The 22,615-nt window shown below is 45.3% G+C and overlaps 1 protein-coding gene across 14 annotated transcripts in view; it reads right to left on the bottom strand.

Annotated features, from left to right (window-relative positions):
- Window positions 1-287: 287 nt before the first annotated feature.
- The window catches only part of magi2a (membrane associated guanylate kinase, WW and PDZ domain containing 2a), a 163,570-nt gene continuing 141,242 nt past the window's right edge, over window positions 288-22,615 (bottom strand). For 5 of the 14 annotated variants that reach the window (XM_069519497.1, XM_069519500.1, XM_069519502.1 and 2 more), the window contains 12 exons: window positions 20,690-20,721; window positions 17,265-17,472; window positions 15,794-15,835; window positions 15,579-15,694; window positions 15,087-15,279; window positions 13,191-13,451; window positions 12,544-12,729; window positions 11,734-11,950; window positions 10,908-11,130; window positions 10,242-10,394; window positions 7,119-7,257; window positions 288-3,770 (listed from right to left, as the gene is read on the bottom strand). In XM_069519497.1, the coding sequence (XP_069375598.1) occupies window positions 3,052-3,770; window positions 7,119-7,257; window positions 10,242-10,394; window positions 10,908-11,130; window positions 11,734-11,950; window positions 12,544-12,729; window positions 13,191-13,451; window positions 15,087-15,279; window positions 15,579-15,694; window positions 15,794-15,835; window positions 17,265-17,472; window positions 20,690-20,721 (2,489 nt within the window). In that variant the 3' untranslated portion in view covers window positions 288-3,051. Of the gene's footprint in view, window positions 3,771-6,767; window positions 6,906-7,118; window positions 7,258-10,241; window positions 10,395-10,907; window positions 11,131-11,733; window positions 11,951-12,543; window positions 12,730-13,190; window positions 13,452-15,086; window positions 15,280-15,578; window positions 15,695-15,793; window positions 15,836-17,264; window positions 17,473-20,689; window positions 20,722-22,615 lie in introns of all 14 variants that reach the window. The other 9 variants (XM_069519498.1, XM_069519510.1, XM_069519499.1 and 6 more) reach the window with 7 other exon arrangements.

Raw genomic sequence — 22,615 nt, 5'->3', positions numbered from 1 at the left:
ATATAAATATAAAAATCTACAGGAAACACACACTTGAGTAACATATACAATCAGGACCTGAGTCTGTGAAAGTATTTTCTGCAGTATTGTACTTCGCCATCAGACCGCCCCTGTGTGGCCAAACAGAGACACTGCAGAGGAAGAAGAAGCAGTGTGAGGATATTCATGCTCTGGAAACAGTTCTGTACATAACAAACAGTGTATTTGGTTTTAAAGTCAAGTGTTACCCATGTAACATGTGCTTTACCGAAACCAGGCAACCGTAATAAATCACACAGCAGCATCTCCTCAATGAATCTTCCATGTTGTGTCAAGATTTTCTTTTATTTTTGACACCGTTTCAGAATATCTTACAGGTAAACAAGATTTTTGCAAAAGTTAATATATCCATAGCGTTGCATTTCATAAAAATAATTGCTCCACTTACACTCTTTGTGACTGTCAATAGTACACAGAGTCATATTTATAGAGATATTTGTTCGGGGGTTTACACGATGCCATTACACTACACAGTGATGCTGAGCTGTTTGAGAGTTTATGGTGCAGCCTGTGCCGTTTTTTTTTTTCTTCCCTCAACACACACTTCGTTTCTTGTTCTTTCAGCTTTCCAGAGCAAACTACCGACAATTTGGTTCAATGGAGACGGCTCGGATGGAGAGAGCAGTGACTTGTGCAAAGGCTGAGCCAAAAAAAAAAAAAAAAAATGCATGTATGTTTGTTTTCTGCTTCAAAACAGAGGTCAGAAAATAAAGCAGCAGCCCAGGAGGACACAGTTCACAGGCAGCGATTTCTACCTTTAGTCTGACAAAGTGGAAAACTCAGGGTCGGGGCTTGTTTTGTGACTGAGGGGGCGGTGCCGTCTGTGCCTGGCTGATGATTTTCTGTGACATAATAATTCATATATCCCAAACTTACTGTGTGCGATTGTGCTTTAAAGTCAGTCTGCTTAGTCCTCGTGTAATTACGGATTACAGTGGCAAACATAATGACTATTCTCCCTTCGCTCTCTCATTATCCGAACGCTGTTGGACCTTCTCGCTGCAGAGGAAGGAGAGGAAACATTTGCTCTGGTATTATGCAATAAAATGATTTTCTCTTCAATGTTGGCTTGTTTGACTGCTCGGAAACTTCAGTTAAAAAGATTCAGATGACGGGAGACGATTTGTACATTGTTCACTGAACCCCCTCCCCCACACAGGGATTCAATCATAGCTTAGCAGCAGTGAGTGGTAGAAACAGCAGGTTTGAAAGGTTTACTACCTGTGAGCATGCTTAAAGTAGCATGGTCTAAATGTGCAGTTTTGTCCTGCTGTTCAAATACTCTCCAACCAATCAGCCGTACACTGGACACAAAGATGAACGAGACGTCACATCCCCAAAACTTGTGGAGCGGATGAAGCCTCCAGGCGACAAGTTGTCATTTTAGAAAACTTCGCTGCTAAGAAATGACAGCTCAGCTGTTAGTCTGAAATCCAGCGGCCATTGTTTCCCGAAAGAATCGAGCGATGGAAGGCGGTCAATTGTCAGGTTATTGTGTAAAAATAAAAACGGAACGATAATAAAATTAACACGTACAGGGAATAACACACAGTGTGGACACAGTCACTGAAAGCTCATCATATTGTGATGATTACACAAGTGCAGCCTCGTCTCGGCCCAAATAGAAATGTTTCATTTTTAAAATCAGGGCCTGTTTGACAGGACTCTTGGATGACTCAATATCAGATTGTACTGATTCTGTTTGGTTTGGGTGCGGAGCTCTGGCACGAGCTGACATTTAATTATTCCACGTTGTATAAACGATAATTCATGGAAATGACTGTTGTCAGACCTCATTAAGAAATCAGTAATGAAAAGTCTAGTGACCCAAAATGAACTGCGAGCACAAACACGGGGCGTTAAGTTCTCTGGTAATGGACTCATTTCCACACATGAAGTAAATGATGTATTTCACCTCAACACTCGCGTATGTAAAAAATACAGTTTCTTGTTTATACTCTGTAGTTGGTGTTGGTATAGCAGCCTGTGTTGAACCTTCTCAAGTGTTTGGGAGTTGAACCTTTATGACCTCTCTGTCAGTCTAAGGCACTCTGCCTCTACTTCTCTCAGCATCCGACCGGACGCCACCGCTGTGGATTGCTTTGTTCGTTGAGCACAGAAATGAGAAGACGGCGGATGGAGACGACCCCCTCGCCGAACTGTTTCCAAGTGTAGGCCTTGTAGAAGCGGGGGGGGGGCGTCGACGTGGTGAAAGTTCTGGTCCGTGTCTCGCTGGTCTGCTCGTAAAATCCAGGACTGTAATTTCCGTCGGCTCAGCTGTAAGGTTCCGCTCGCTTAAAGATGATCTTATTTACAAAAATGATCCCACATATTCATATTCATTATAATATATCTATGTCTATAATCATCTGATAGAGTATTCAAGACAGATTCAGGCCCACACAGTCTCTGTTAAGGCAAAGTTCTGTTGATGAGTATCATCTCCGCTGTCACGCTTTGTTCCATTCGCTCACGTCAAAAACAGGCAAACCTTCTTCTGCACATTCTGTTTCATAAAATAGACTCCGCTGTGAAGAGATATAAAAAAAATCCAACGGCACCCGACAGTTGCTTCCTGTCAAGTTGTTTTATATTTGCATGTTTGTCCCCAAGTTACGTTCAGGGAGGAGTTTTTCAAAGTCTGTACCCCCCCACCCCCCAGAATGATTTCCCCCCCCTCGCCACACTTCACACACATTCTACTTGCTCTTCCATATATTTTTAAAAGTGGATGATTTACCAGTTCTTAAGGTGGTGGGTGTAAAATATTTCTCAAAATAATTTAGAGTACAGTATCATAAATAAACTTCTAAAAACACGTGGTCCAGATCACCCTGCCCCCCCCCCCCCCCCCCCCCGCCCGCCCGCCCCGTGGTTTCGACTCATGGGAGAACAGGAGTAAGTGGGGGGGGGATAAAGAAGCACAGGAGGGTGTGAGGATGGTGGATTCATCCAGATGTGGTGGATTAGCTCAGATGAGTGTGGCCACTGTCTCCTGCAGGAGCTGCGGTGTTATCTGCTCAGCGTGGACGTGCCCGTGCGCAGCGTGCTGGGCAGCTTGTCTGATCCAGGGATCTTCCAGGGCCCAGGAGAGACCGTGACCTTCCTCCCTGCTACGCTGCCGCTGCTGGTGCTCTTGTTGGGCAGGCCGGGCCGGCTCTCTCCCAGGCTGCGCTCCCTGGGCCTGGGCTTGCACTGCTCTGCCTCCACCTGCTGCTGCCACCCAACACCGTAACGCTCCACGTCTTCTCTGCTGTTCCCGTTAGTGTGTGGGAGCTTGGAGCAGCTGGGAGAGTGGGTAGATTCTCTGTTATCCCCAGTATGTCTCTCCTTGGACCTCCCCCTGGTGCTCCTGGAAGCTTTGGGCTCCCCACTCAGCCCCTCTCTGCCCCCTTCCCCCTCAGTAGTGGGCTGCACCCTGTGCCCCTTGTGGGAGGACCTGCCACCCTCTTTCTTCGCTCTGCCGCTGCCGCCGGTTGAAGCCGCTCTCCTCCCCTGGCCGATCGGATCTGGATTTAGCAGCTCGGCCTTCTGGGGGCTCTTCGAACGCTCCGTCCGGCCGTCTCGTGCCACCGCGTCTCGAGGGACGTCCAGAGGCAGCAGGTGAGGTGGGTCGGGGGCCGGGGCCAGATGAGATGAAGGCGATGACATGGAAAGGCTGTCGATGGGAGGGGCTACTTCCGACAGGCTTGGGGAGGCTGAAGGGTGAGCATCCCATGGGGCAGCATTGTCTGGAACACACACACACTCAGTCAATAATACGAAAGCCACACAAAAACACACACACACACACACACACACATGCACAAGTTCAATTGGAAAGCTTGCATGCACGCCACTGCATAACCAAACACAAACACTAAATCAAAACCAAAATAATCACCACAGCAATCATTCCTATTCTACAAGCTAAAAGCATTAAAGTAAATATCAGCGCAGCACAGCAACCTACTTCAGAGCGTGTCACAGGGCGGCTCTACTTTTAGACAACATCTATCTGCCTCCCATAGCTCTCTTTAAAGCCTCGGCCAATCTAAGACCTTGGCGGAAAATCGAAAACAGGTTTAATGAAATGGATGATGTGCCCAATAGGGTGGTGCTTTAGTGAGAATGAAAAACCTCAGGGGCCAAGTGCCCCTCTCTCTCTCTCTCTGAGGCCTGAAGAGGAGTGTATCCAGCTGCAGTGAATCTGCAGCTCGCTCGTCCACTCTCACGGACTGTTAGCTTCCGCTTCTGCACTGATGAGTCCCGGCCATCAGTCACTTTCAGTGGGCTGGGCAGAGGGCAGAGGCGAGGGCTAACTACACCAGCGCCGCGAGGCCCAATTATAAAGAGGCTCTCATGGCAGCGAGTGAGCAGATTAGATACAGGACTGAGGGGGAGAAACAAGAGAACCTGGTCATTGTAAGAACACAGGAGCTTCTGTCCTGCACAGTGAGGGACATTAGATCATGCTGGACTTTATAAAACATTAGCTGCTACCTTCATGTTACGTCTGTGCCTCCTTAAAGCTGCAGGAACTGATTTTTTTGGGGTCACTTCAGCTCAGCAGACACTAACTTTAACCTAACACCTAAATATCCTCATTAAAAGCTGTTGAACTGTTCTCATTGATTCATCTGGAGTCGTGTTTGTGTCGACCTGATGAACGCAACTCCAATATTCGCTCCTCTTTTACTCCCTGTTTGCACTTCACCGACTCCCGAGGGAAACATCTGAGTGTTTATCTGCCAAATGCTCCAACACGCTCGACCGGCTTCACGCTAACTTTGTGTCTGGGCAGGTCGTGTGCAGCTGAATGTCGCGGTGCCCCGGTGTGATGAAAGACCAGGTTATGGCCTCTTGCAAACAGATTTAAAAATACTCACCTTAGAATGTGTCTTCAGTTAGTTGAGAGTAACTTTTCTTTTTACGGTTTCTGAGGTTTTCACTCATAAAGAGGCTGTTTGGTTTTAATTCCATATGTTAAAGGAGAATGACAGAATATTACAAATCACAGAGATACTGTAATGTCTGAAATATATATATGTAATATCTAGTGTTGCTTTAAAAGAGCCTCTGAAGTCTGAGGAAATGAATCAAGTAACATCGACAGCATCACAAACTTCAGGCCTGGAGTTAGACAGATGTTTACTCGGCGGGTACAAAGATGAAAGTTGCATTATGGGAAGTTTATGATCTGGTGTTTTTTGGAGTTGTTTGACCCAGAGGAGAGTCATCGCCTTAAAGTAAAGATTCATTTAATTATAAATATATCTTTCATCTTTAATCGACCACAGTAATCAAACAGACGATTAAAGAAAAATGAGAATCCTCACCCCGTATGTCTGTTAAGTTGAAAACTAAAGCTGAACTGTAGATCAGCTCTGCTCAGGAAGCCGGGGCTCATGGGTAATATCCAGGGTTCAGTTGTGTTTCAGTTCATTGAGGGGGCGAGACCACGGAGCCCAACAGAATGTATCACTGTGTGCGGCTGTAATTAATTATTTTATGTCACTCAATAGTTTGCTGTCGTGTCAGTTTGATGTGGTGTCGAAGTTCTTCTCCCAGGTCGGCTTTACAGCAGCGTTTAGTGTAAACAGAAGGACTTTGATAAATATGCGCCCTTCAGGTTCAGATCTCACACCAGACAGACACAAAACCTCACACAATGCAACACAAAGACAAGGCACACGCGATCACAGCCATGCACATGCACACAGCCGTGTTCTTTTATGCAAACACTGTTCTTTGTTTCGCTTTTAGTCGTTCCTGGAAAGCGCAGCGCAAGAACGTGAAACAAAAATTACTCGCTCCCTTGAACATTATTATGCTAATGTTTTAAATGGCCTAATTAATCTCCATAGATGATTTGCTTAACCTTCCAGTATGCAAATAAAGTGCCTGTAAACTACGAGTGATGAAATGCTGAATCAAGCCCACACGGAACAGAACAGAGCAGAATGGAGCGTGTGGGTTAAAAATACTGCTTGTACTCGGAGGCTGCCTAAACATCACAAAAGATTTGTGATGATGGAGCGCTGTGTCTCCTGGATGACCACAGTGAGACTCCCCGCGTGCACATTTCACAGCCTCCTCAAGGCAAAAAGAACAGAAACAGTCCACGCAGAGAAATTAAATCTCACGCCGGAAGGAGGTTGAGAAAAAAGGAGCAAACGCGGGGAGACGACATCACCCTTTGTTTCCTGTGCTTAAGGACTCCGAAGCCAATCGCTCATGAACATGTGTCACTTTGGGCTCTAGTGCCGTCGTGTTCCTCCCTAAAATGGCTTTCCCATGAGTGGGAGGATGCAAGAGGAGTGAGTGACGCATTAGAGTTTTATTACTCGCAGTGTCACAGAAATAAACGTCCCCTTCCAGGCTCAATTCGAGCTACGCGGAAATTTCACAGGGTAAATAATCGTCCCCGATATTTTACGTTCATCTCCTCCGGCTGACTCAGGGCGAACGCTCGATTTGCTCTATCTGTGGGGCTGCAGGTAGCTGCTGATTTATCTTCCAGTCAAGACAGGAGATTTTTACAACATCCTGCAGCTCGGAGAGAAATCCGAAAGCGGAAAGGCAAAAATCTTCAACCGTCAGAGGCGTCCAAGGTCATAAAACACTGTTTTGAAATGAAAGTGCATCTTGAACAGGTGTTTACACCGACACAGCAACACACACAACAAAACCACAGCACAGAACTCCAGGGTTAAAGTGCAGAGTAAAACATTGGTATGGTCACAAACCGTGTCTTTAGAGTGGCCCATTAGGAAGAAATAGGGGGAGCCATGCTTGTCACTTTTCATGCACATGGAGAGACTGGAAGATACCATTCCTATAGAAGGGGAAGTAACAACCTAGACCAATCAATTAGTGATAGATCACTGAAATGGACAGAAGATAAACTAGTGTTAGTCCAGATAGAAAAGACATATAATTAGATACAGAATACAATGAGCATATAAAGAGAAGTTATATCAGTTACATGCTAGAATAATGTTGTTATAGAGTGATATTAGACAGACAGTGAATAGTCTAAGAGTTAAAAGACATGATCCTCAGGACAAAGACAGTTGCCTCAGGTTTCTGGTACTAACCGTACTCTGGGACCTGCCCTGTCCCTCTCTTTAGGAGAAGACGAACACGCCGACCTCCGGACTTGATCAGCTCGATGGCTCTGGCGTGCGTCATGTCGCGGGTGCTCTCTCCATTGATCTCAATGATTTGATCCCCGACCTGGATGTGAGTAAGCGGGGGACAGTTTTAAACCTCTGTCAGAGAGAAAAGACATTTTTAGTTTTTATAACTTTGTGGAAACAGTTTGACAAAGCCGGCAGGATAAGACGGATAAAGACGCAGTTTGCAAGGCCCCTTTGGTTTGTCCACTCTGGGCTACTGTAGAAAGTAGAAAGTTTCAGGTGATAATAATCTAATAGAAACATCATTGTGAATATTATTTCACATTCCTCCTAAATCCACCACCACTGGTCCTTTAAACTGTCGCCTGACTCCTTTGAGCAAGGTGTGACTGACAGAAACACCCAATTAATAACATTACATCTGTATTAGCTGCCATCTTGTTGCATGAGCCTCTCGGGGAAGTACACAGGGCCACCAGTGAGATGAGCAAATTAATGAAGCTGTTTGCGAACCGAGGAAGGAACCAATTACAGTGGAGCAGAACGTACGAAATAGAAAATTAACAAGCTTCTTTTATTGCGGACGTCAATGATTTATAAAGATCAATATGGATCTATAATTCATTTGCTTTCCCATGAGCCTCTGCGAGCATTAATAAGCATTACTCGTCATGAACTGCCGTCAGTTATAATTAACTTCAGCGGTAATTCCGACATGTCATTTGGATGGAATTATGGTGGATCCTTTTCCGAGGAGCTGCTAAGAAACATATTAAGACGCCCTGATGAATTCTAATATCCTGCACACATGACCACAAGAGCTCAGTTAGCTGCAAACGTAAAAACATGAGCTGGAGTGTTTCTATGTTTTTTGTAAACTCTACCCGACGTACAGAAGGACGAGTCAAGTGTCATCCCTCCCTCCAGACTCTTGACAGGTGACTCCCCCCCTTGGGGTTGACTAACGGGGGGAGGATTCACGGGGAAAGGGACCAAACGTTCCGGGCCAATTACGCTAAGAAAATGGAGAAGCACCCGCGGTAATGGACGGGCTAATTTGAAAGTCAGGAGCGGACTGGAGTCAAGACAGGGGGAGTCATTAGGTGTCGTTACAGTGGTGTGTTCAGAGGTGGGGGGGAAGACGGGTCGCTCGTTAATCCTCACCTCGTAACAGCCGAGGAGAGCGGACTCCATTTTCATCTTTAATAAAGTTGGCTGGACGACTTGTGAATGCCGATCTTAAAGCTTAGAGGGGTAATTAGATCTACTCAACGATGATGTGTAACAACCAATCACTTCACTCAATCTTCCTAAACTATTCAATGTGGCACTTGAAGCTTGTTAGAATTTGTTAGTGCTCCTCTGCTTTGATTACTTTGTGGCAGCTCGGGCCAAATTAAATTTTTTTTGAAGATGTGACGAAGAACCTGTTGAGGAGAAATGATTTGGACTGAACTCAACGCGTCAGAGCGACTGTATCACAAGTGGGTTTTTGGCTTTCAGCACCTACGTGTCAGAGCAGCGCTCAGATCCAAAGTGACAGACGTGTCAGGTGCTTTCTAACCAGTGGCTCACATGTACTTAAGTTAAATACAGACTGATCCCCCCCCACACACACACACACACAGGGTTGAGGGATGTCGGAGGAGAGATCAAAGTGCTCGCTGCACCTTGTTCTGGAATCTGCTCAAGACTCAGCGTTGAGATTCTGTATCTGAGCCGTTCATCGAGAGCAGCTCTGTACATTTACTCAGGTACAACCTTGAACTTTTGAAACACTAAAAAAAAAAACCACACCAAATATAGTACCTCTGCGTAGTACTTTTAGATTTTTGTCTGCATTTGCCAGACAGCAGGATTTCGCAAAAGCTACAGGAGGAATTGTTGGTCCTTGGCGTAGTTGTGCTGAGTGACGTTCCAATTTATCTATTTGAAAGATTTGCTTTTGAAATTTAGATTTTTCAGAATGACATACGAGTGCATATTTTACAAGATATTACATTATGTTTTTTCAGAGCATGTAAACAGTAAATAAACAATAACTCAAATTAAATTCATGAACATGAATATGAGCAGACTTTGTCTCCCTTAAAGATTAAACCAGTATTTTCCAAATCTGAAAAAAAATACCTGTTTTGATTCCTGTAAAATAGTCAAACGATAATAATTATCAGTGATAACTTAAATAATTGAATATTGTCATGTACATATATGGGATACATTTTGATAAATATACTTCTGACTTTACTTTGAGTAGGATTTAGGATTTTCTGTTTCTTTCACCACTGATCAGATGTCTTGGCAGCTTCTTTTCTGATTTGAAGTGAAGCTGAAGATAGATTTTCTCCTTCTCCTCCTCCTCCTCCTAATATCTCTCCTGGGGGCATTTCCCACACATTATCTTACAGGTTCATTACAGATAAGGAATGTAGAGCAGACTTGGGCTATCGGAGCCGCAGACGTAAATATGGGGGAACATACAAGTAAAGAGAAAAAGGAAGCAGAAGACGACAGCGGCTGCAGGATTAAATCGGCATCGACAAACAGAGAAAAGCTACTGTAGAATTTGTAGTTTATGTTCCTGGCAGTGAAGCACATGGAGCAAATGAGGGGAATTTAAAAGTTGTGTGCTTTGTGTGATTTTTCTTTTTAATTTTTTAGTACGTCCTGAGAAAATCTGAAAACTTGTGTCTGTTCTTTCAAACGCATTCGCAACTTCGTCTTGAGAGAGAATCGTGCAGATATGCAAACATCAAAGCAGAATTGAAGTCGTCCCACTTAAACACGTTATCTTTCTTTATCTTTCTGAATATTATCTGTTACTAAACGCACTGAGTTTTAGGAACTTCTGGGAGGAGACAAACTTCTGAAAAACAACAAAAGGACAAACCATCTCTGAGCTATTCTGGCAGATTATTTTCTTAACAGGCAGTGAGAAGTTGCTCTCGCAGCTTTGATAACATCAGACAATTACAGTGAGCGTCTGCCATGTAATCCACAAAGATCGAAAGCAGCTTAACCTCCGAAAAAAGGAGGGTGTGGAGGCTTTCTTAAAAAAGACGTAACGTCATCAACACCCACCCTCATCCTCCCGTTGCGGATGGCCGGTCCGTCCTCTGCCAGTCGTAGGACAAACAGGTCCATCTTGTACTCCCGCCCTCCACGGATGCTGAAACCGAAGCCCTTCACACTTTTGTCCAGCTCCACCGTGAAGAAGTCGAAGTCCTGTGTGAGCTGAGAGGAGGGTGAGATGTGATTACACTCAACAGAAGATACCGAGCTGAGAGACACGTACATACGAACAATGAGGTCATGGATAAATAAGCTCAGTGTGAAATAGTCAATGATAACTTTTATATGAGCACTTGAATTCACAATGAAAATCTATGACAGTTTGTTGAAAAGCCTTGAACTTGGAACAAAGATTAAAATTTGAATGCTGTATAAATTATGACAACAGCAGAGGCGGACTGACGCATCAGCAGAATGTTCGCATCGGCAGATATCAGCTCAGCTCAGAAGCTTTTGGCATAAATGTTGAAATACCACCTAACAGTGAAAGACGGAAAATACGTTAGAGGTAATTTAAAAACCGATTAATGATTACACTGTCTGTCCAGCAGGGGGCGCTGACAACGCTGATGAGAAAAGAGAGACTGAACTTAAAGGGTAAAACTAGAACTATGAGCTTCATAGAGAGGAGAGGACCTGCAGAGTCCAGTAACACATTTACCACAACATCCTCACCTGAACTGGCGGCATTCTGTAATCAGGCATGAACTGCCTGGTGTCCGCAGCGAGCTGTCTGTAGTCGAGCAGCGGCGGGTGTCTGTAGTCCAACGTGGGCGGCTGCCGGTAGTCCGCCACAGGTGGGTGCCGGTAGTCCACCGGCGGCTGTCGGTAATCCGTGAACGGCGGCTGTCGGATGTCTGGTTTGACGTCCTGCCTCGCCTTCACTTCTGATCTGTAACTAACAGACCAATGAAGGGAAGGAGGAACGTCCGTGAGGATTCCTATTACTGTCAGAGGTAATTCTAGTGTTGGCTTGTTTGACAACCATCAATCTAGACTTATCTTGATCTCCCCCTGGTGGTTTTGCTACAGTAAAGATCATCAACCCTGCCATCTCCATGTTAGCAGATGGGACAAGTAACAAGTGCATGTGAAATACATTTATCTTAAAGAAGGTTTCTGTCTGTTCAAGTATTCAGTTTTCTGATGTCAATAAAAGAAGCAATCTGTGTTAAATAATTTAGAGTTAAGTGATGTTATACAACAAACTGGTGAGAGAGGGAGAATGAAAAAGACGCAAGTTTGAGAAAGAGGGGAAAGAACCGCAGCAAAAAAAAAGGGAAGTAAGGTGAGAGAGAATGGGGGCAGAGTGATGAAAGTGACTCCCTCAACTGTGTTTTGCCCCAGAGACAGATAGAGGGCGAGTCTATAAAAAAGCTTCCCTGTGTCAGCAAATCAAAACATGACACTTTAACACAGCACCAGGATGAGACAGGTTTCTTTAGAACTGTTTGAGATGTCACGCTCTGTAACCCGGCCTCCGTGCAAACCTGCGTCTCACCTGCTCTCGTGGGTGTAGGTCTGCGGTGGAGGGGCGGGCAGCTGGGTCACAGGGCTCTGATGGGGCACGGGGTTGGGTTGGCTGACGGAGGGGTTGAGTTCCGTCGCTGCCGGGCTGGGCTCGGAGGCCACGATGCTGGGCTGCGTCTTAGGGCTGTGCTGCTGGGCCATGGGGCTCTGCTTCTCTGAGCTGGGGGCCGATGGGGGGTTGCTGATCTCTGGGATGAGAATTAAAAAAAAAAAAATCATATATGAAGCTAAGGGGAACAGCAGAACACGGGACTGTGGGTTTGTCACTATGAGCGATGTTTTACATTTGATCATTTGAACCATTAAGATAAAATACTGATTAGTTCAGTTTTAGTTTTTTGGCAAAAAGCAAAGCAAATAATAAAGTCACTCCGAGAAGTTTTCCTGCAAGCAAATAAAAGTTAGTTTGCACTTTTTGTAAAGCCAACATTGCTTTGGATGTGTTTATATAATAGACTGTAAATAAAGATGGATTACGTGTCTCCACTTCCTCCCACTTCTAAAAAAAGTGAAGCCAAAAAATCCTGGATTTGAACTCTGCCATTTGGAACCATGGTATCAAGGTGCCACCCACACATACGTTCAACCAATCGTGAATCAGTGTGAGCCGTCAGTTAATCTAAAAAGAATCAGATTTTGCAAAACTTATGTTCCAACTTTGATTTAACAGAGTCAGTTCAATTATTCTCATAAATCACTGTCAACGCAAAGTCCTGCAGTTTCAGATCCTCCTCTGTATCTGTGTGTGTGTGTGTGTGTGTGTGTGCACGTGTTGTCTCACCTTCCTGCGGTATGATCCTCAGGGTGACGCTGAGGCCTGCATCCTTGATCAGCTTGACGATGTCGGCGTGGGGCATGTTGACGATGGACTGGCTGTTCACCGCCAGTATCCTGTCTCCCACCTTCAGCTTCCCGCAGCGGTCGGCCGGGCTTCCCTCGATGATGCGGCCGATTTTGTGGGGCACAGCTGTCGGGGGGGGAATCAAACGCCGCAGGTGAGGACGCGCTCTGCAGCAGATTGGCGGATTACACTTGTGTGCGCTCACACAGCGCTCGCTCCCTGACTGACTGAATATGTCTCTGTCTCTCTGGTTTTACGATTCACCCCAGGCTTATGTAAGGCATCCTGGGTTTTTTTTTTCTCCTGCGTGTGGGCGATGCACTGATGCTCAGCAGCAGCAGAGATGTGTGTGACTGACGTGTCGTGGGCGGGTGTGTATAATTCAGGAGATAAAATAGAGGTGCTTCACTTTTTAATGAGTCGCGACCTCTTCTCATACTGAAATGTATCCTGACACTATATATAGACTGCTTGTCATCTTAGATGTGTCTGAGAGGGTTCACGTGAGGTTTAGCCCTTGAGGCAGATGTTAAACAGTGAAGAGATGATGACTGATCAAAACCCACTGAAACAATCACAGGACTCACTGTTAGCGGCGGCCGCCTCGGGCCGGTTGAGCGAGCTGATGATGACGAAGCCGAAGCCCTCGCTCTCCTTTCTGTTGATGATGACGTCACTGGGTTGGGCGTTGGGAGTCGACGTCCCGTCTGAAGATGCCACGTTGCCCGTGCAGGTGTTGGGCGCCGGGTTGGTGCAGGTGCTGTTGCCGTACGTGAAGTCGCTGCGAGGGGAGCTGTGCTGCGTGGAGACCGAGCCCGGGCTGCGGCCGTTCTCCGGGCAGGGCTCACCTGGAGGGGGGGGGTAGGTGGGATAAGAACTCAGGCCCAGCAATCATCCAGAGGAAGGGAGACGTGGTAAGATAGGTTTTTCTTCAGTAGAATCCAAAGCTAATTTTTAATGTGCAAGGAAAACAATTCATTTGACAGGCGGGAGCTTTTACTTCTTCTCAGATTCTCTAAAACTGGACGAGCTGGAGCTGAGTCTCATCGTCTCGAGAAGCAAACACACAACACAGGAGAGCGCAACAAAAAAAGTAAAGTCGCCCCTCGGTATAAAAAAACACATCATTAAAATGCAGCACCGTGACAATCCAGGGTGAGAGCAGCTTCGAGATCAAACCTCATGTTGCTGTTTTGAAGGCTCACTGAGAGGCAGAGCTGCGATTTGCTGCAGTTTAACAGTTGGAAATGTAAACTGTAAATTCAGTTTAATGAAATGAAGACGCGTAGGACATCTTCACACCGATGACTGACATGAACAGTAATTTTATGACGGGAGAAAACAGTCTGGAAAAAAAGAGAGAGAGTATGATTTGTGAAATGTGGGGCGCTGGGTGCAGGAGGAAGTGTGAGCTCAGAGCAGAGAGCGAAGTCCGACGCCTCGCAAAGTGCCAGTGGGAGCCAGACAATTAGGACGGAAGTAAAGGCCACGAAGAGGCCAGGCATGAGTCAGACAGTAGCCTTTGGTGAGCAGAAATTGACAGAGAAGGCGAAAGAGAGTGGGAAGAAGTGGATTGGTGAGAACAGAGCATGCATTTGTGTGCGTGTGTGTGTGTGTGTGTGTGAGGTAATAATGAGGATGCAGGGGGCTGGAGTTCACAGGAGGAAGTGTCATCCCAGTGTGCAGACTCAAAGGCGAATGAGCTTGTAGAAGAAACAAGAAAGAGCGATGGAGAGTTTTTGGTGAGGCTTCAGTTCAATGAATGCAAAATGACTGCTTCAGTTTTCTGATTAAATCCTGTTTTATTAATCATTACAGGACTGAACTGTGGCGGTGAGAGAGAAACCAGACGGGACGAACAGGGATGTGAGCAGCCTGTGGTTCAACTCTTAAAGCTGATGAGTGAAGAATTAACCGTGTCCTTCCAAAGATGTTTTCAGTGACCGAGCAGGGTTGAGAAATCTCATAAAAAACCTGCAGTGTGTATTTACAGCAGCAGGACGATGCAGAGCCCACGTGCATCATGTCACAGTGCAGCAGTGTGGGTTGAGCTCCATGAAGAATCTAACTGAGGCTTATGGCAACACACATTGTTTGTTTTGGTCTTTTCATTGAATTTTGGGAACGAAAAGAAAAATATCTACCACCAGCGTTCATGCCACATGTTGACCTCACCAGCGACAACACGCAGATTTATTTTAAATCACAGTTTTATTTAAGTTGTCATGTTGGAACTCACTGTTCCCTGGGAAAAGCGTTCACAGGAGGCCCTGAAGCGCAAGCGAGGGAAATCTAAATTTAGAGCTGGTCGCCCGCTGCAAACACTTTGAGGTGGGCTGCAGGGAAGTCCCTTCACTGAGCACTCAGTCTCCTCCGCGTAACACGAAAGCACAAACATCAAGACAAGACATGACCGCACTCCACTTGAGGTTATCAAACTCACCAAAGCTTAAACCCTCCTGTCTCCATCCATGATTTCTCACCTGCCGCCTGTACTCTCCTCCTGATGACCAGGCTGACCTGACCGTTTCGTGCCGCCCCGTGCATCAGGTCAATGACGTATCTGTGAGGTTTCCCCACCACCGGGATCCCGTCCACGAACAGCAGCTCATCACCAGGCCGTAAGCGCCCGTCTAGATCTGCCGGACTCTTCTCGATGATCGCCCCGATCAAGATCTATTGGAAAAAAAAACGTAAACTGTTACAAATAGGAAGTAGAGGCCCGACGGGTTTAGATGCTGGACTTGAGTGTTTCAGTGTCACATGCAGTGGGTGTTAACTTGGTTGTTACAGTGATAAATAATTAGCTTATATCGTTTTGTTACTGTGACAGACAACAGACGCAGCCAGAGCCACCACTCTCTCGGGGAGGGGGGGGTCAGAGGTCAGAGGTCAGGGGTTAGGTGAACACAGTGTGTGTGTAGTGGGTTAGAGAGGAGAAAATGACAGGGTTCCACGCCCATCGCCATACGAGCCTTCTCACGCGTCTCCGGACTCACAGGCTGCCCGGCCTCATCTCCGCCAAGCACCCGGAACCCAAACCCAGATTTCTGTCTGCGCAGGTGGACCTCGATGTCCTGGTACTCCGCTCCTGAAGTAAAACAACCGCAGACGACAAACAAAATCCTGTTAGCTTACAACGGGTAGAGTTTGTTTTCCAGCAGTGTCCATGCAGGGATCAGATTTTTACCTGTCAAGTCTACAGGGAAAGCAGTCCTCGGTTGGCCGGGTTCTACACAGGAAGAAAAAAAATGCACAAAGCACCAATAAACAATAACAGATGCACAAATGTTGCTCATACACAGGGACACGCATTCGAAGAGAACAAAAACTTCCACAAAGACTAGAACAAGACGGAAAAGGCAGCGTCTCAGCATTAATGTCACCGCAGAATTTCAGCATCATCCATAAATTTCAGGAAGTGCTTACAGCGTGTAATATACCGCTTCTTTATTTACAGCGTGAGGTGGGATGCAAGCACTAATCTGCAATCAGGGGCTTCACACAACAACATGATCTGCAAAGTAGCAAAATGAAGTCGACCGAAGACAAGTGGCTGCGAATGAAAAATTGATTCCAATTCCAACTGTTTTAATCACAGCGAGCGCTCTGCAGGGACTCAGCAGGGATGATGGGAGAAAATGATATCATGACTCCAGACGGGCGCAGTGACGCAGCTGTTACCACAGAAACCACATTCAGTGCTTCCTACAGAGATCGAGCTGGTAAAAACAGGATGTAACCCGGGCAAATATTCAAAACTAATGACAGGGAACACTGTTATTGTAGTAATCAAGTCAAGGTAATACTCTGATGGATTTGTTTTGAAGGGCAACAAATTACGTCGAGAACATAACCTCACATCGAGGTCGAGCTTTCAATCAAAACAGGAGCAGATCTCTACAGCAACCGTTTCCTTTCAGTCTGAATCAACATAATCAGAGTGAGTTTGCACGACATGTCAGGGTTTGTGACCTACACCAGCCAGCCACCAGGGGCTCTCACGTTGTCCATCTTCATACAGTCAATGTTATAGATCAGCAGATAAAAGAGTAAAAGATTGTGCTGAGTTTGACTTATAACCTCGGTATTTCTAAAATCCTAACAACAGCCATGCACCTACACACACACACGCAGAGAAAACCCCCCGATAAAATTTCCGCAGTGTTGTGGGAAGAGTAATGATGCATCCTGATGATAATGTCCTCCCAAGAAAAAAAAAAAAAGTCTTTCTTAACAAATGGATGGGAGGTAATATCGCTGGCACCGAAACATTATGTCCCAGAAATAAAACGCTCAGCTGGCGAGAGGAGGGTTTACTCATCCTGTGTTTATGGTGCGAAGTGGCAGGATGTCAGTGCGTCGACATAAAGATCCCACCAGTCAATAAAGAGACCGTTGGTGAATGTGCTGTTTTGTTTGTGTGCGAGTTGGTTTTCCAGGGCGTTTAATGGACGAGGATCAAAAGAGATTACACAAGGACAAGTAGCCGCAAATGCTAATGGGGCTAATCTGATGATTATTTAAAATGTTTGTGATGAAAATCAGATCTCTGATAGAAAGACAAATAAAAGACATTTTGAACTTTTGATTATTCTCTTCTGTGTGTTTTTTTTTTTTACCCACAATGCTTCACCTGCGGCATCAGCTCAGGTACTTACGCCTACTCTCAAAGATAGACCTGGACTTCTCATAAAGGTCATAGGGGTCTGGTTTAGCCAGGGCCAAGGCCTCGGAGGCTGAGTCTGGGACCGAGGCCCTGTGAAGATGGTGTGTTGGGAAGGGGGCGCTGTGGGGGATAACGGGGGCCGACAAGCTGGTCTGAGCGGGGCTGCTCTGGCCCTGCTGGGACTCCCACTGCTCCAGCACCTGTAAAGCACAGCAGCATGAGGGGTCAGTATCTCCCGCTCCCGATGCTCCGTTAGCTTGATGACCATGAAAACAGAACTGAAGGAGGGTTTGCTTTAATGATATTTGACCGTTTGCTGAACCCGTAGCCTCTGTTGCTGTGCCGGTCAAGTTTTCTGTTCTCAAACAACGAGAGTTCTGATGATTTAACACCTGAAATTCATTTTGGACACATCAGGTTCTGGTTTGAGACAATGCTGCTTATTTAAAACCAAAAACCACCGATTTTATCAGATTAAAAGTTTGACAAAGCAAGTGAAGCTTCTCATCAGCTCATGATCCGTGTAGGATCCATTGTTTTTGTACTTTCAGAGTTAAGCTAGTTAGGACTCTTCAGGATTTAAGGATAAGCTGAAATCAATCTGTTTGGCTAATGTGACACTATCTTGCTAATGTTGTTAGACGATAAAATTTCCAAAACTATTAAAGGACAACTTGTAACTCCTCATTAGCCAGAGACGTGTTTTGCCTTCAAATCAATGTTGAATCAATGTTTGCAGCCTGTTTTAAAGCAGGTAAACAGTTTAATCCAGACTTTACGGTCTTGCTCCTGCGTTTTCTGGGTTCAGAAAAGATGCTGAAGAAGAAGACACCACATTCTGAACTCTTTAGAAAGTTTTCGCCCGTGTAGAGAAACACAAAACTTGACAGGTCTGTCATGCCCAGTTATGGCCACTGAGCTACAACTGGACAATCACTGGCCGGGTCGGAGTTTAGTGAACGGTCAATTCTAGCTGGACAGACAGGAAGCCAGACAGTTAGTGAGGTTAGTGGGTGAAACAAGCTGAACAAATCAAAGCTTTTATTTTGACATTTTATCAACAAGGAAATGATGAAGAAAACATAGAAGGATGTTGGAGGGGAGTTTAATATATTCGCTAAATTAACATCTTATTGACTCATGAGGTGATATATCGTGTATTTTGGCCAAATTTGCTTCCAAAACACAACATGTATCAATATGCTGTCATGTATTTGTGGTGACAGCATCAGTTTTGACAACACCAGTCAGTCAGAGTGTCAGCCTTGATGTGTCAGATAAGCCGCGGCGCTTGAGTCACGGCACGACGAGATGACACAGGGACACGTCAGGAACTGTGAGAGATGGATCCGGAGGGAGCGATAAGCTGTTTGAAACTGAGTCGAGAGACCGGCTGCATATGGCACACTTTAATATCAAGAATTACGAGGGCATCTGGTTCAAGATGTACTGAGAATAAATATCGGCTCCATAAAAGCTCCGGGCCAGAATCAAAAGTGCTCCCATTCGTTATGGTTTGAGTCGAGCCATTGATGTGAAGCACGTCTGCACGGGGCCAGAGACTGGAGACCTTGTTATGGCTGAGATTAGACGACTGCATCCTCATCTCTCTTACACTCTCTCTGTCTCTTTTATGTCTGTTTGTTTACGACTTTTAAAGACAAGTACACACCAGAGCTGCGTTCAGACATGCACCGAACTCTGGAGGAGGTGAAGGTGTGAAAGCAGCCTCCGGATTAGGACTTTCTCCACCTGGATATAACAGAACAAAGTCCACATAAAGTCTGCGATCCGATGTGAGAACACAGCAGGGGATCCTGTGCTGGTTTCACCTCAAGCGAGAGGCGGGGGGGGGGTCTCCAGACGAGGATGTCAGGAGAGCTAGTGATAAGAGCCGGTGTCGATGTGCTGTAAACAAAATCATGTGATCTCCGCAGCGGAATTAATATGTTACTTCCTGAATCCTTCGGAGGATTTGTTGCTGTTGTGAACGCGTCGGTGCAAAGAAGCTCCCGACTTGTTTAATGTGTGAAAGACAAACTGCGGATAAAGTCCGGACCCAATTCTCCGGCTTATCTGTAGGCGGGTCACATTTTAAAGATGTGCTCCAACGTTAAGAAGGCGTCACCTACAGTATCGGCTGAATCTGACAGACAAACGCTGATGAGCTCATTTGCAACTGAAACTCTGAGTAGCTCTGGGCTGCACTCGGCTGCAGATTGATATGACAATTATATCAATTCCCTGTTCTTCCCTTATTAGTCGAGTTTCCTCCATATTTCCTTCTCCTAGCTGTGGAAGTCTTCCTGTAACAAATGATATCCAATTAAACTGAGGCTGAACTCTCTGTGTGTGTGTACGGGGGGAGCAGCTCGGGGAAAGGGGCAGGGCGGCAACAAATTACCACTAGGGGGTAAAAAGAGAGTGAGGGGAGGCTCTGCACGCTGACTGCTGCATTGTGATGTTCAAAGCTTTTCCCTCAGAGCTCAGAAATACAATTATTCTGAGGGAGATGCAGGGGATTGATTAAATTGAGAGGGAGGAGAAATGATGAACAATGAGGAGATTCCAAGGGGGCGACTTTAAAGCTGCACAATGGAGGTTTGTTTCTGTGCTGTTGGTGACATCTGGAATGGGGGACAACAGGATCCGGGGTCAGGGTCTGGTCAGGGCAGCGCTGGCAGGACGTCCAGGCATGAAATGGATTACACACAAAGTTGCACAAAGAGAAACAAAGAAAGATGGGCAGAAACACTCATGTGTGGGTGTGTGAGTGTAACTAATGTGAAGAGTGAATCTGATCTAAGAGGGTGTTTGGTGGGCAGAGTTGTTACTGAGCCTCAGGAGAGCATGATACTACAGGAATGTGTTTGTAGCGGCACAGGAAGCTGCAAGAGTGGTTTTACTTTAATGTGATAAAGGGAAATAAAGGTGAAAGGAAAGATAAATGACCAGGAAGGAAATGTAAGGTATAAAACGCTTTCAGTGTGAAACATGTTGTGAAATGAAGGTTATAAAAGCAACTATGTGCAGCTCTCACATCACAGACAGACAGTAGCTCTATAGATGTGGCATAATTCAAACATGGTGAGTGTGGATAACCCTGATGGCACCGAGTCAGGCTATGAATTAAGTCTGACGAGCGGGATCAGGAGTCTTGTGGTGTTATGAGTGTGCTACTTGACCTTTCTGCCATCTCATAGCAATAAAGGACGCACAGATATCAAGGGCTGGTTGTTATAAAAGCCACGGACATGGAGTGAATCATCAGTAGAGTTAGTACGACGAAGGAGGGACAGAAAAGTAATTTTATACAGAGTAGAAGCGTCGATGTGATTAAAGCTGCTGCCACTAAAATCTATATTGATGCTTCAAAAGCTGGGGACGGTCCAGATTTTGGAAGCTGATGCATGTTACCTGCTTAGGGGTCTTCCAGGGTGAATAGTGACCTGCAATGTCGAGAGAACAAAAATATGATTTAGACTGAAAAAGGAAAAGATGGAAGAAACAGATCAGGAAATGTGAGGTTTATTAATTTTAACCATGGAGCCTTTTTTTTCCGAGGGATTTTTGCAGATAACTGAATCGCAGAAAAAGCTAATAAAAATAAGAGAGACATGAAAACAGTGGGAATGGTTGAGATGATAAAGAAAGAGAAGTTCTCACTCAAACAGGAAATAAAGCACAAAGCTGAAGATGGTGAATAATACGAGGCACAAACTTATTGTGAAGGCAGAGAGAGATTAACGAAAGACCTCAGTGTTCTCTAATGTGAAGTATCTTCATATTGAAATGTGATAAAAAGTCAAATAAACATATGATCTTTGAAGCAGCAACAGATTCATCTTTCAAAAGTGATAAACTGTGTGATTTCTTTTTGTGACAGTGTGAGATTTATATTCAAATTCAAGGATTTAGGTGTTTGATAAAGTTATGAGCTGTAAAACCAAAATAAGGAGCTAAAAAGTCGCCTCATAATGTTACATGGAAGTTATCTGATCCGTTCTGAACATAAAAATATTAAAATAGCTGCTTTAATTGTCAGTGTGACTTTATATATAACTTTTATGTATAATTACAAGCAGTGACTAATCAAAATGCTAAAACACAGCAATCAGGCTAAAAGATACAGGAATAAATGGGGAAAATAAATTATGGAAAATAAAAATGTTAAAGGTGACGACGCTTTTGGTAAATGATTCCAAGTTTAGTGACAATGGAACGGCCCTGGGATTTATTTCTGTTTTCATTAAAGAAGTGACTCAATTTGACTTTCAGTTATCAGTGAACTTTAAACAGGGACGTCACTTCTGCTGTTTACAAGCACAACATCCAGAATTCCATCCTGGACACAAACAGCTGACACCCACACAAACACACTCACACACACACACACAGTAATGAAACATGATCAGGCAGTATTTCTGTAGTAAAATTTAATGGAGTGTTTAAAAAACACAAGCATGCTCCATCTTCTCCTTCTTCACTTTCACGTGCTGCCATCATCTCCCCTCTGGGAACAAGCATTTGCACATGGACGGATCAAATTACGGAGTGACTACTTGACGTAGCCTTCCCAGTCTCGGCCTGGCCGGGCTCCAGTCCCACTGCTACAACATTCGTCTCGCTGATTCACCAGTCAAATGGCGACAACATGGAAATGAAATGACAAACAACTGACACAGTGAAATCTGGCAGCGTTTTTCAGACTGTTAGCGACTTGCAGCCAGAATAAGCCAATTAAATTTTTAAAGATCAAAACAATCATGACAGCTTAAAATAAAGCCTCCATGCCAATTTCAGTTTCAGTGCACGGGGGCGATATCTGATCAGCCCCCAAACAAGACGGAAGAAAGTACAATAAGGGGAAAAGGACGGAGAGGACCTTTTCTTTAATTCCCAAAGAGGCCACTTGAGTGAAAAGCTAAAATACCGACAGTGACAACAGCCCTCGTACTGGAACCTGAGCTGAGCCGTGCAGACAGAGGGGAGCGGCAGGAGCAGGCATCGCTGACCGCAGGGATCCTCCGGGTAGAGTCACTGTTAACTCAGGCGGAGCAAACACTTAGTCGGGAGCGGGCGTCACTCTGCCCCACGGCTAAAGTGGAGAAGGGGCGTGCGACAGACAGAAAGACTGAGAGGTGGAGAGAGAGAGAGAGAGAGAGAGAGAGAGAAAGGAGCTGTCCGTGGTGCTGAAAGCCCAGAGACTGAAAGCTCATTCATGAACCCTGTGATGTCCAACTCACACTGAGCATCTACGCAAACCAGTTTTCTTTCCCTCATTCAACAGCATGGTCTTTCATTTAGCTTCAGACATGGACTGATATCCAGAATATACCCTGC

The sequence above is a fragment of the Paralichthys olivaceus genome, chromosome 23, assembly GCF_024713975.1.
Source record: "Paralichthys olivaceus isolate ysfri-2021 chromosome 23, ASM2471397v2, whole genome shotgun sequence".
NCBI classification, from domain to species: Eukaryota; Metazoa; Chordata; class Actinopteri; order Pleuronectiformes; family Paralichthyidae; genus Paralichthys; species Paralichthys olivaceus.
The sequence above is the reverse complement of the archived record's forward strand: the minus strand, read 5'-3'. Positions and strand labels throughout refer to the sequence as shown.